The following is a 13,459-nucleotide window of genomic DNA, read 5'->3' as shown; positions in this document are numbered from 1 at the left end:
TTGTGAGAAAGTGAAGACCTTTGTCAGGCTTTAATATATTTTATCTGTGAGGACAAAACAGCACAGCTCATAACTGAAATGTTGGGCAGCGACTTGCTGCCTTTTTTGTCGAGTGCACATCTTTGGTGATGCATTAGAAAACTTTGTTAGAAGAGGATATTATTTATAAGTTTCCCAGTCTGCATTAAAACACTTTGCTAGCTAACTAGCTTGCCCTGCATTATTATTATATTACATTAGCTGCTGTTTCTTTAGTTAGTCAGGTTTCTGGGACTGGGCAGTGCACTGGAGCTTGTTCTTGCCCAGTGGCCTCGCTAATAAATTTATATTTTGTCCCCTCTTGCTTTGCACGCTGTAGTTCTTCAATACTCTAACACACCTGACTTCAGCATCCTATCACAAGCTTTTCATGAGGTTGCAGGTTGGATCAGGGAAAAGACCAAGAGAATGCGTCGTATATCAACACGGCTTTACAAATTCCTCCAGCTTTCCACCGAAAGCCTGTAGGAGCTGGTTTAAATCACGTCAATGAGCTCATGCTAACTGATCCCAACTAGCGATCCTTCACTGCTCGCCACATTAAGAAGTCTGAAAAAGAATATCTAAATATAAATTAAGTAAAATCAGAGATAAATCTGTGGAGCGTGAGGATGACTAGCACTGGTCTGGAGATGTTTTGTGGAGCTGTCACTCCACGTAAACGGAAAGAGCTGTAGTGAGTTTGTGATTAATACAGTTCATTATGTTCTGAGGGATGGGAGAGGTTGGAGGCGCTTCGGGCTTCATTTCTTCACAGTTTCGGGTCCGGGGCGCCCCCCACCAGCCTCTCCCCACCCCCCCGCGCCCCCCCTTTGGCGACTCCCTCTAACCAAAGCCATGCTGCGTCTGTGCGTCTTGGTGGCCGCATTTTTGTACCCCTCTGAAATTGCTCGGCGCAAGAGAAACCATATGTGCACTGTAAAAGCGGGCGCATTTGAACTGTGCTGTAGACTGGCCATCAGAAGAAATCGTTTTAATACTCTCTCAGGGTCGGCTTTAAAGAAAACACGCCGCAGCAGCGAGAGCCTCTTCCTCTGGACCCAGCTCCCCCCGCATGCAGGCCCCCTGAGCCGAGGCCGGAGCCGGAGCTGGAGCTGGCACGCCGGCTCGGAGTCATAAAAATACATAACGCAAGAGCCGGAGTGAATATTGGGAAAGAGAAATGCAGTCTTTTTTTTTTTTCTTCCTCAATACGTTCCAGCCACGCTAATGCCGGAGTTATGTCGAAATTCTCTCTGCACTTTCCACCACCATTCAGCTGCCAAGATGTTTTGTGTAACTTGTTAGCATTACATGTTTTCAGACTTTATTTTTACATAAATAGGGATTAGATACAATAAAAATTTTGGGTTAGTATAAAGGGAAAGTGCAGTTTAGGTTCTTCATCTTTGGCTCTGTGTGAAGGAATGGTAGACAAAAACAAAGTAGTGAATAATAAAAATGAAACAAATAAGTGATGGAAAAAAAATCTAAAATAGGAAAAATACTTTTTAAAAGTTACAGTTAAATATTCAAATAAATGATTTTTTTTTTTTTTTTTTTTTAAAGCTACATACTTTTACCAAAAGGCAGCAGTGATCCCTGCTACTTCCTTCCAGGCTTTAATTTGCTTCATAACATCTCTATACACATTGAATGAGAGGTCGTATATGACAGAATCAGGAAACCGCGACTTTCATGTCTCGTTAAACAGTGAACGGGAAATACTTGCATGTAGGAACTAAAGTTGTGAGTGGGGAACTGAAGAAACATCAGACCACGCACTCTACTGGATTGGTCCGAGGAATCAATCGAGACAATCGTTTGGATTTGTCGCGTTACTGCGTCGTAACTAATTAACATAGAAGTGAGAGGTTTTGATTCTAACGTCACTGTCGCCACCAGTGAAGTGGTAAAGATGCTGTGGAACGATGAGGATTTCATATATAGGTGCATCTCTATTAAATGAGCATGTTGTGTGTGTGTGTGTGTTGTGTGTGTTTTTCAGGAGCTGACTCCATTAAGAAGTACTGGAGCCGTTATTATCAGGGCTCCCAGGGCGTGGTGTTTGTGTTAGACAGCGCCTCATCTGATGAGGATCTGGAGGCGGCGCGCACGGAGCTGCACTCGGCCCTGCAGCACCCACAGCTCTGCACCTTGCCATTCCTCATCCTCGCCAACCAGCAGGACAAACCGGCTGCACGCTCCGTCCACGAGGTACACACACACACACACACACACACACACACACATGCAGCAGCAGCGTGTATATATGATATATGATATACAGGAAATGATGGACACTGTGGGGGTGTGACATCACACTCAAAAGGTAGACACTGTGAATGTGGCATCTCACACACACACACACACACACACACACACACACAGCTTTCATATGAGCAGGGTGTATATATGCTATACAGGAAGTGATGGACACGGTGGGGGTGTGACATCATTAACACACACACAGCTTATACATACACAAAAGCTAGACGCTGTGAATGTGACATCACACACCCACTGCGTATACATAATCAAGGGCTGCACACTGAATGTGACATCACACACACACACACACACACACACACACACAGGTTTCAGGGTGTATATATGATAAACAGGAAGTGATGGACTGTGACATGTCTCTCTCTCTCTCTCTCTCTCTCTCTCATACACACTGTGCATACACACACACACACACTGCTTAAACATACATAAAAGCTAGACAGTGTGAATATGACATCACACACGCTGCATACACACGCAGATGCATGGACAGAGACACAGAGAGAGTGAGAGAGATGCGCACACACACACACACACACAAAAACACAAATGCACAGAAGATCAGGAGTTCAAATCCCAGCCCTTAAACACGGCCCTTTACCATCTCTGGCCCCGGGGTGCTGTATGACTGCCGACCCTGCGCTCTGATCCTGCTTCAGAACAAGCTAGGAAAAGAAGTTTACTGTACTGTACTCGTGTGTGTTTTCTTTCTTAAGCTGTGTATTTTCAATAGAATACACCTCTAAAGGGCTGTAAATGTTATTATCATCAGCCAGCACTCTGGATTCCAGCCCTGTGCCGCGGTCTTTAAGGAATTAACTTGTTTGCAAACACTGACAGATCTCTCAGCACTGGGGATTCCCCACCATCCCTCAATCTACACGTCTCTTGGCTTTTTTCGCGATTTCACATCGTGATAAAAACAATGCAGCATTGTCTTGGAGAAATTACAGCATGAGCAGGATTATCACGTTTTCTCATTCCATGCCATAATACTTAATTTATGTCTCTGTGTTGCTGTATTCAAGCCGCAGCTGTCTTAATAAATGTCAGGTTTGATCGCGGATCCGAAACACACGCGATGACACTCGAAACTAATATTAAAATAGTGTCTTAGTACAAATGAACAGTTGGAATGTGTGGTATTTTTCTCCTGTTTCAGATTTTAATATAACAGCCTCCTTTTTGGGATTACTCAGACCCCGTGTGTTTATTTCTGCATGTGTGTGTAGTTTGAATCATAGCTGAGTTGAGCAGCAGAAAGTTGGAGTGTTGAAGTGTAAGTATGTACACATGCTTGCTCTCTTTCTCTCTCTCTCTCTCTCTCTCTCTCATATATACACACACACACACACTTACACACAAGCACATCTGTTTTCTGTGGCGGTGGTGAAATTGGCCTGCGGGCTGCAGGATACAAGCCAATACACCGAGTGCTAATTAACTAGCCATGAAGTGATCCTGAGTGAGCAGTAAATATCAGGCTTTGGAGAATAACACATCCCAGTTCACTCGTGGATGTCAGAGTGAGGCTCTCGCAGTTGGCTGCCCCTTTTCTCGCTCCCTACTGTAGATACGGCTGCCCTTTTTTCTGTTTAAACCTAAGCAAAGGGTCGAACTGAATGCCGTCATTTTAATTTACAACAGGCCACAATGCCGCGTTATTCAATGTTGAGCAATGTTTGAGTTTAATAAACAAAAAAGTTCACTGGGAATGACAGAGACATGAGCTATGCCTCCTTCACTGTGACTGATGGACACAGAAGCCACACCTCCTTCAATGGGAATGACAGGCACTGAAGCCATGCCGACTTTACGTGGACTGTCTTTCACAGAAGCCACTGCTCTTTTCTTTGCACTGTAGGGCACAGAGGCCACACCTCCTTCACAGGAACTGACCTGCACAGAGGCCACACCCCCTTCACTGCGAATGACGGGCACTGAAACGATGCTTCCTCAACTTGGAGTGACTTTTACAGAGGCCACTCCTCTTTTCTTTGATCTGAAGGGCACAGAGGCCACACCTCCTTCACTTGAACCAATAGGCAGAAGCCAGAGACCTTTACTTGAACTGATGCCTCCTTTACAGTGACTGACCTGTGGAAAGACCACTCCACTTTTATTTTGAATCATGGGTACTGAGGAAACGCCTCTGCCTCTGGCACTGTCTGTCCCAAAGGCCACACCTTCTTCCCTCAGACTGACTGGCTCTGAGACCATGCCTCCATCACTGGGACACATGGGCAGAGGGGCCACGCCTTGTTTACTTGGACTAACATTCACAGAGGCTGCACCGCTTTTACTTGGATAGATCGTCACATAGGCCACTCCTCTTTTATTGAGACTTATAGCTAATAAGGCCACACCTCCTTCACAGCGACTAACAGGCACAGAGGCCACACCTCCTTTACTTGGACTGACTTCACAGAGGCCATTCCTCTTTCCCTTGCACCGATGGGCACAAAGGCCACACCTCCTTTTCTGAGACTGATGGCTACTAAGGTCACATGACCTTCATTGTGATTGAAGGATCCACGTCTCCATTACTGGGACTGATGGACGCAGAGGCCATGCTTCGTTTGCTGGGATTGACCGGCACAAAGGCCACGCCTCCTTCATCGTAAAAGGGCACAAAGTTGCCATTGAGTTTCAATTGATACTGATTAAATTTTTTTTTTCGTATTATGAATATTGAGATATCCATCACCTTATTTTAAAATCAATAAACCCTAGTTTAAAATCAATACACCCTAGTCCCTAATCAATACACCACAGGTTTAGCATGTTTGGATGAAAACCTAGCAGTCCCAGTTTGATTGATGGGTGTCTGTGCCATTGGTTTGATTTTACTGTGGCTGGGTGTTGCCTACTTGCTACAGGCATCAGGAAAAAATCCACTTGCTGTATTAGCAGATTTGTGGAACATATTCCTGAAACATAATCCTCCCTCAGTTATTTTTTTTTTTATCTCACCGGAGACCCCTCCAACCCCAACTCACTCAAATATTTCATGTTTGCGATTCGCTCTCAGCAGGGAGTAGTGCGATATCAGATGGAGAGATCTCACACATTGCATGGCCACGTCAGAAATGGCTCAGGGTTGTGGTCAGCGAGCCAGCACTACTCGATACTTAGAGATGGTAGATAGTGATGGATCGCGTGTCTGGCCCTGGGGACCATCTGATACTGGTCTGATTCCGGCGTGCGAGACGGGCCTGCAGGACCACAGTTTCTGGAGTGGATGTCTTTTTTTGTTTGCTTTTATTTTGACGAGTTAACCTAAAGTTAGGACATGTAAGTCATGTAAGGACAGAGAAGGGAGAGCTGTCGGTAGAGCTCCTCCACTTTCCATATCTGAGTCCATATCTCAGAGTGGAAATGGAAGCACATTGTTTTCATTTTTTTTGTTTGTTTGTTTTTTTTGTCAGTCATGATTACATTAGTTTCAGTTGGAGTACAATATACAGTATATTTGTTGGAGTCACACAGATATGAGGAAATGCGTGTAAAGAAGCATAACTTTTATTCATTTCGTGCATTGCTAATTTGGGTAGACGTGGGCCAATTCTTTCCTAGTCATCATGAAAGTTTTTTTTTTTTTTTTTTTTTTTTTTTTTTTTTTTTTTTACTGGACCAACTTGAACAAACTTACTTTGATTGGAAAACTGATTGAACCACCTCTCGGGATCACTTATTAGCACAGGTCAAGGTACAATATTTCTGACTGAAGGTCAAGTCCATATAGTCCTGTCTTCTCATCATCAATATAATAGGCTAACATATTCATGTAAAATATATGAGAAGTGGATCTGAATGGCATTATGGAAATATCTCTACTGAACCACACAGATTTGATTTTTAAAGGTAATAAGTATAGCTAATTGGATGGGATATGACATCAGCACTCTTGGCAACACCTCAAACACAACACATCAAAAGAATTGATGCATTTCACTAGGTTACTGGGATGTCGAAAATAAATAAAACATATCTGCCATGTTCACAAAATGTTAGCTTATTTATGTATGGGATACATGGTTCTTTCCCAGAAAAGAGTGGGATGCTCCCTTCATGCGAGAACAGAGATCTTGCCCCTGGTGGGAGAGTTTAACTATCTTGGGATATGATAGAAAAGGTGAACGTGAAATTGACAAACGAATTGGGTCAGCAACAACAGTGTTACAGTCTCTGTACCAGTCTGTGGTGGTGAAACAGGAGCTCAGTTTGTGGACAAAGCCCTGTCTACTGGTCAATCTTCATCCCTATCTTCAGATATGGTCACAATCTGTGAGTGGTTACTGAAAGAATAAGGCAAGTACAGCCAACAGAAATGAGATTCTCCCACAGGGTTACTTGACAACCTGGGAGAACCTCAGAGTAAAGCCGCTGCTCCTTCATATTGAGGTTGAGGTGGCTTGGGCACCTTAGAAGGATGTCCCCTGGTCAGCTCCTGGTAAAGATTTATCAGGGGCATTTTACTGGATGGAAATATTATATCTCATAATTGGCTTGGGAATGTCTGGGGTTCCCCTGAGAAGTGTTGGAATCTGTGGTCGGTGCTAGAGAAATCTGGACGGAAAGTCTGGAAGTGAAAGGAAAATGAATGGAAAACAAGTAGAACTCGATACCAGTGGCATCGACATAGATGCCTCTGCTGACAAGTCTAGTTCTCCTTCTTAAAATATACTTAAAACGTGAAGGAAGCTATTGACAAAAGACTATTTCAGACAGTTGACCTTGCTGAAACTTTACCTTGTTTGGATCAATTCCAAAATCTAATCATTTCATCTGCTAGTTACATAGCTAATTCCATATAAATCCTACAAACATTCAGCCACTCGTGCTTGAGATATCTCGCTAACCAGAATCTCGGAGACGCACACAGACCACACAAAACATAGTGGCATAAAAATGCATTTAAAATTTTAGTATTAAGAAACAATAACAAAACCATGGTATCAGTGAGACAAAATGGCCGCCGAACCATTCTGAGATCAGGAAGCTTTACTGGATGTTGTCTTTTTGTGTAGCAGTCTTCAGTATTGAGATTGATTTCTTCAAAAGGAAATGGTCTTTTAGGAAATGCAAGAAAATGTTACTAGGAAATGAGCCGGCCCCTTTGTGCTGAAACTTTCTCCTGGCCTTCTATTTGTCGCTACACTAAGTTGTCTCAATTACCAGTCGGCACGTTCAGTCTGGGTGCTCTGTATGTAAGCCACCAGTCTGTGTGTGTGTGTGTGTGTGTGTGTGGGTGTGTGTCTGCGGTCATTTGACTGCGAGTCTGGCTGGCTGCTGAAGCTCACTATGGACAGGCTGAATTTACATGATCATCTTTTATTGCTGTCTGGAGGTCAGGAGAGGACAAGAGAATAGAAAAAGACCAGAGACAGCGATTCTTTTATTCAGAGAGGTCCTGGACTTGGACCAGGCTTTATAGCCTGTATAGCAAAGACAGAAATCTTATACATTAAATATATTTATACTGTAATAATGTTGAATTCTTGAATCTGATTGGTCAGAAGGTGCTGATTAATGCACTCATTCTAATGCGTTATCATTTGTATAGTAACAGTTTGTTCACGGGGACTTGACCGGCTCCACGTAAATGGATTAAAAAACGTGTAATTGATCATATGGTGAAGTTTTGCATAAGGAGACGTTTATTTAACGTTTGTAGAAGGAGCCCCATTGGCAGGGCTTTGTGACAGTCAGCAAGATGGAGTTATTTACTCTGTGTGGGCTCTTGGTAACGAGCTGTGTTTTCTTTTCTTATTAACTTCAAGAAAGCGGGGGAAAAAATGAGAGTGACTTTACAGTACAGCTGCTATAACATAAGTGAAAACAGGAACTAACTTCATTCACAGATGTTCCCCAACATTAAATGTAACGTTAAATGTAATATAAGAGGAACAACTGTAGCTCCGCTTCATCACACAACACCATCGTTGATTATTTTCCTCTAACATCATGACATGGAGTTTTATAATTCTTACATTTATCTTGTAAATGGTTTAAATAAGAGCATTGTTTATTTTCGAGTTGGAAGAGATGAACCTGCTGAACGCGGGAAGACCTTATCTTGAAGCAGAAGAGGCCGTACTGTTAAAATATGACAGCTTTTCATCACCCTCAAGCATGGCTTATCCAAAGCAGGAGTGATGGAGTGGAACTGGATTTATTCTCTGCTTTTTCTGTCTGCCGTCAGACTCGGCTGATTAGCCGTGGTATTTTACGAGAACATTGGCAGGACAGAAAGTTTGGAAGCAGAGCTTCAGTAATGCCATCATCTTCTGCATGCTGTAACGTGCAATCTTGCAAATGATTCTGCCTCTGATTAAATGCCACAGATAGCTGAACAGCACAGAAACGTTCTCATGATTGTTGTTGCTGGAAGGTTGAAGACATGTAGTTTGGAGTTTGTTGGAAAAGATGAATTACAGCAGTTTTTTTTTTTTTTTTTTTTTTTTACTGTGCTGTACGATGAACTGTTGCGTCTGATTCTCTGTACTCACATAAAATGCCAAAATATTAGGATTATAGTTGTTATAAAAATGTATACCACAGAGCTTTTGAATTCTGGATTTTGATTGGTCAGAAGGTGTTGATTAATTTTCTCTAACAGCAGCTCCGACAGTAGCGTAGGTTTATATTAATGTATGGCGGACGCTCCACATAAACAGATTAGAAAACCTTTGCATTCGTTGATATGGTGATGTTTTCTGTAAGGAGATGCTTGTTTAACATTTATGGAATGAGTCAGCACTTTAGAACAGTCAGAGATAAAGCTGTAACTTTGTTTTCCAGCATCTTCAGGACAAAGGAATTTATGCTTTGTGGTATAAGCTCTGTTTTTTTTTGTTTTGTCTTATCAAGAGAGATATGAGAGAGGCTGGTGAGGGAACAACATTTCACAACTTAAATGTAACTATAAAAGGAAAAAAGTACGACCTGTCATTCTTTAATTCATGAAAATTGTAATCGTTGGCAAATTGCTGTGGTGTAAAAGGAATAAATCACTGGCTCTTTACAGGAAAAGAATCAGCTTCAAGGTAGTTACAGTCACTTTGCTCATTCACTTTACCCTGCTGTTGATTATTTTCCTATAACAGCACAGCGCAGAGTGTTTTATTCTTTACATATAAGCTCTGGTTTCTTCTGCTAATTATGTATTGCATATTGGACATGCAGAGGCTTTTTACTGTGAGTATACTCGGTGGTACTCTTTTGGTCCGAGTAAGACATTAAATTTAGAATGGCTAGTTTGTGTTTGCTTGGTAAAGTGATTTTGAGATCACTCATAAGGTTTGGTGTGAAATCGTTTCACAGTACTTCCTCTCCTTCACTGCTGGTCACTGTCTTTAGAGCTGGTGTGAAGATGTGAGCATGTGAGCATGTGTGAACAACGTGGGATATTAGGAATGCCTCACAAGGGAACGATTGCATTAAAAGTGAATAAACCAACGCATTCTGGGCCTCAACAACCACATGAAAAATAACTTCTAATGGCTTCTCTCTGAGAAAAGATCACCCACAGCCCAGCTTGAGTGTGCTCCAAGGGACGGCTTTAATTTCCAAAAGGCCCGCTGAGAGTTGTGGTTAGTCTATTAATATTCATGATGGAACTGCAAATGTGTTTTTGTAGCATTGCAAAATGGAAGAGAATTACTGTCCACATACAGGCTTCCAAATAATGAAAGAAATGTCTCGCTGAATCAGGGATGGACAGATTGATGGATGGATAGATAGATAGACAGACAAATAAATGGATAGATGGATGGGTGATTGGATAGGTGGATGGATAGACAGATAGACGGTTGGACAGATGGATGGATCGATAAATGGTTAGCTAGATGGACAAATTGATAGATGGTTGGATGAATAGATGTGATTTTATTTTTACAAAAAAAAGAATGAAATGTCTTTTTTTTTGACTGTCCACGTTTTAAGATCAGCAAATCCTGGACTGATGAAAATCTTTTGTAAATGTATCTAGCGTGACTTTCACACCAAGCTTTATTAGGACGGGAGTGTGATTGAAGAGTGTGTGTGTCTGTGTGGATGACGGAGCAGCAGATGCTGATAGCCGCCGTGTGAATTCAGTCCGAGTCTCCTCCTTCATCTTCAGCGCTGGTGGTCAGACTGCACTCTGACGACCCAAACAACAGACTCGTTTGTTGTTTTCCCCTGGGGGCTCGGAATCCGCTCAGCCGACATTGGCATGGTTTCCTGCTCTGGGTGCCAAGGCCAGTGACTGATCAGCAGGATACACACACACACACACGTATTCACTCTCCACTGTCTGGGTGTCTGTCTGGCTCTGCAGCCTTTCCTCCATCTCTCATGACATTTGCTATGGAGAAAAAAAAAAGATCAATGCCGCCTCTTTTCCTTTCACGCTCACTCTCTCAGGTTTCTTTAAGTGTACAAAATAAGCGCTCTGGGTTATTTCCTGTTTCATTTGGAAACTTCAAAGTGGAGGTTTCTTAGCTGCTGTGTCGTTTCAACCACATGTTCACATGCCACACCAGCAGCAATATCATTTACACTGTTGTGTTAACCTTCACGCATTCTGCGTAAGACCTCCACATTTTAACCGAGTATACTACGAGTTTTCACTCAACAATACACCAAAGGTCTAGTTTTTCCTAAATAAAAAATGGCAGATGAACCAATCAGTTTCTGGAATGATTGACAGTTGCATAGGTGTTGCCTATTCCCTGATATTAACCGATACCCCTCAGGAAGCCCTGCCTCTTTCCCCCCTTTTCACAAAAGTAATCTTTGGGCTGGTTCTGTTGTCTCGGTTACATTTTTTTCAATTGAACGATTTGTGACGCAGCGTCTCTGCTTTTTGCCATGATAAATGGAGAAAGTTTGAGTTTATTAATGTGAAATCTGTCAATTCAATCTGACAGAAAATCTGATATAGCTAACATTAGTCATAGTTAAGTATATAGTGAATGTCATTTAACTGTTAGGGAAATTACAAGGTGCTGGGAATTACCAGTTACTGTAAAATCCCGTATGTATACGCACTCGTTTTAATGCAGACAAGTGATGTATGAAACAACGATATCGATAATATACTGAGTTTTTACTCCTCAGATATTATGCCTTCTGGGTTTGCATGTATTGAAACCTCATCCTCGTGCTAAAGGAAAGGTCCTTGATGTATAGGCGCTCTAACGCCTAGGGGTCTCGGTAACTAAGGACCCAGCATCTGAAACTCTACACTGTGGACTCTCAGTCTCTGGGGTAATTTACCATCACCGTCTGCTCCTTTTTGCCTTGTGGAAGTTGGTGGTGGTGGTGTGCACCATGATATCTTTTAAAAGGATTCTGATCCCTGCTTCTCACACACACACACACACACACAGACACACACACGCGCACATATGCAGGCACAACCCTGTGACCTTGCTCCCCCGTGACCGATAGCGCTGGGTTGTGATTTAGAGCAATAATAAAATTACCACGTCTCTGGAAGTAGACAGGGCACCCGCAACATCTGGCTCTAATAGAGTTATGAATGATGGAGATAGATGCCCAACACTAACTCGTGAGGCCGCAGAGTAGGAGGCTCCGTGAAGCACGGACTGACCTGTTTTCCACTCTGTCTTTGCCATGATGTTGGCTTTACCAAAGCTGTGGATTGTTGTCTTAAAACTTTTGACAGTTCTCATGTTTGAATTCTGTTCATAGGGGTTGCTGTCATGTGCTAGCAATGAGCTAACTCCTCGTACTCGTCTTGTAGGGCAGTGGTTGCTCAGAGATTAAGGCATTGGGCTGCTGATTGTAAGGTTGTGAGTTAAAATCCCAGCAGCACTGAGCAAACCAGCAAACCCTCAGTGCTTGGTATCAGTGCTCAGTGCTTGCTGAACTGAAGTGCTCTCTCTGATGTGTGAAAGTATCATTCAGTATTAGTATTTTGATCAGTATTAGTATTGATGCAGCCTCACAGTATTTACCTAAAATTTGAAGACGGAATCCACATGGACAGCAGCACTGATTTCATCTCCTTCTCCCATCCCACAGGCCGTGTCTTAAGCAGCATCAAATTTTTGGATTTTCTCTCTAATTGCATTCCAATTCCAAGTCCATTACACCACACAATGCACTGCAATCACTTGACCATTTTTTTTAAACAAAAGCTACACCACGTAATGAGCTTTATGTAACTTTATATAACTTGTTGACTACATTGGACTCCACATTGTCCAAAAATTCTGAGAAAAACCTGGAAAACTGCTCATTGCCATCAGGCGCCATCTATTGAAGAATGTCTCTCAGGAAGTTGGAATTCTTCTCTCTCGCCTGTCGTGAAAGCTGCGTTTGAGACATGCAGACAAAGGCCATGTTGTGTTGTGAAGGAGGGTGAACTGTGACAGGACTGTCTGTCTGGCCCAGAGAGAAAGCGAGCCGACCCAGACGCTATTGTTCGCCCGTGGCGGGCAGCCTGACTCGGCCATTCTGCGCAGAGTGAGAGAGGTCATCACTCGAACCATGTGGATTGGCTCTGCCTGTGCTGTGGCTGCGCTGCCCAGAACCACCCGCATAGACACCGGGTGGACCTGTGGCCTAAAATAATCACAAAAAAGTGGAAGCGAGTAAGCCAATGTGCATGAGACTTTGAAATTGAGTGAATTTAAAAAGTTACTGTTGCTGACCTGTAGTCAGCTGCCAAGACATAAAAGCGTGTGAATCCAAACTCATACTACCCTTAACACAACTGGGAACTTTAGGAACTTTGGGAACTTTGGATTTTCTGACACTGAGGTATCCACTGTCCATTTTAGAATATGCAGCCAACCTCAGCTGATTGAGGTTTGAACATTCACAGGATACGAGCACTTGTCTGGCTTGGGTGTGAGTAAAAACAGTCTTAAATAGCTTTTTAAAAATGCAAGAATTTGATTTGATCGTGGTTGTAGGATGTAGACTGCAGTGTTTCTGTGTTAATAGTCTTGGGGGGAAAAATATCCTTTACAAATAGTAACTTGTCTGCTTAGGAGATATAAAATTCTACTACTTCTTGTTCTTTTTTTGCACCATGTTGAAACGGTGCCATGGAATTACAACTTGCAAGACTCTGAGCTTCCCAGAAAGTATGAATTGAAAGTTCAACAACAATTCAAATGAATTTTTATGAAAA

General features: G+C 42.6%; 1 protein-coding gene across 2 annotated transcripts in view; it reads left to right on the top strand.

Annotated features, from left to right (window-relative positions):
• Positions 1-13,459, top strand: part of arl15b (ADP-ribosylation factor-like 15b) — a 77,417-nt gene that overhangs the window by 43,637 nt on the left and 20,321 nt on the right. Inside the window, exons 4-5 of one of the 2 annotated variants that reach the window (XM_053241123.1) lie at positions 2,027-2,235; positions 4,172-5,861. In XM_053241123.1, coding sequence (XP_053097098.1) covers positions 2,027-2,235; positions 4,172-4,399 — 437 coding nt within the window. In that variant the 3' untranslated portion in view covers positions 4,400-5,861. Of the gene's footprint in view, positions 1-2,026; positions 2,236-4,171; positions 5,862-13,459 lie in introns of those variants that run through there. The other variant, XM_026942721.3, reaches the window with a different exon arrangement.

The sequence above is a fragment of the Pangasianodon hypophthalmus genome, chromosome 17, assembly GCF_027358585.1.
Source record: "Pangasianodon hypophthalmus isolate fPanHyp1 chromosome 17, fPanHyp1.pri, whole genome shotgun sequence".
Taxonomy (NCBI): domain Eukaryota; kingdom Metazoa; phylum Chordata; class Actinopteri; order Siluriformes; family Pangasiidae; genus Pangasianodon; species Pangasianodon hypophthalmus.
The sequence above is the reverse complement of the archived record's forward strand: the minus strand, read 5'-3'. Positions and strand labels throughout refer to the sequence as shown.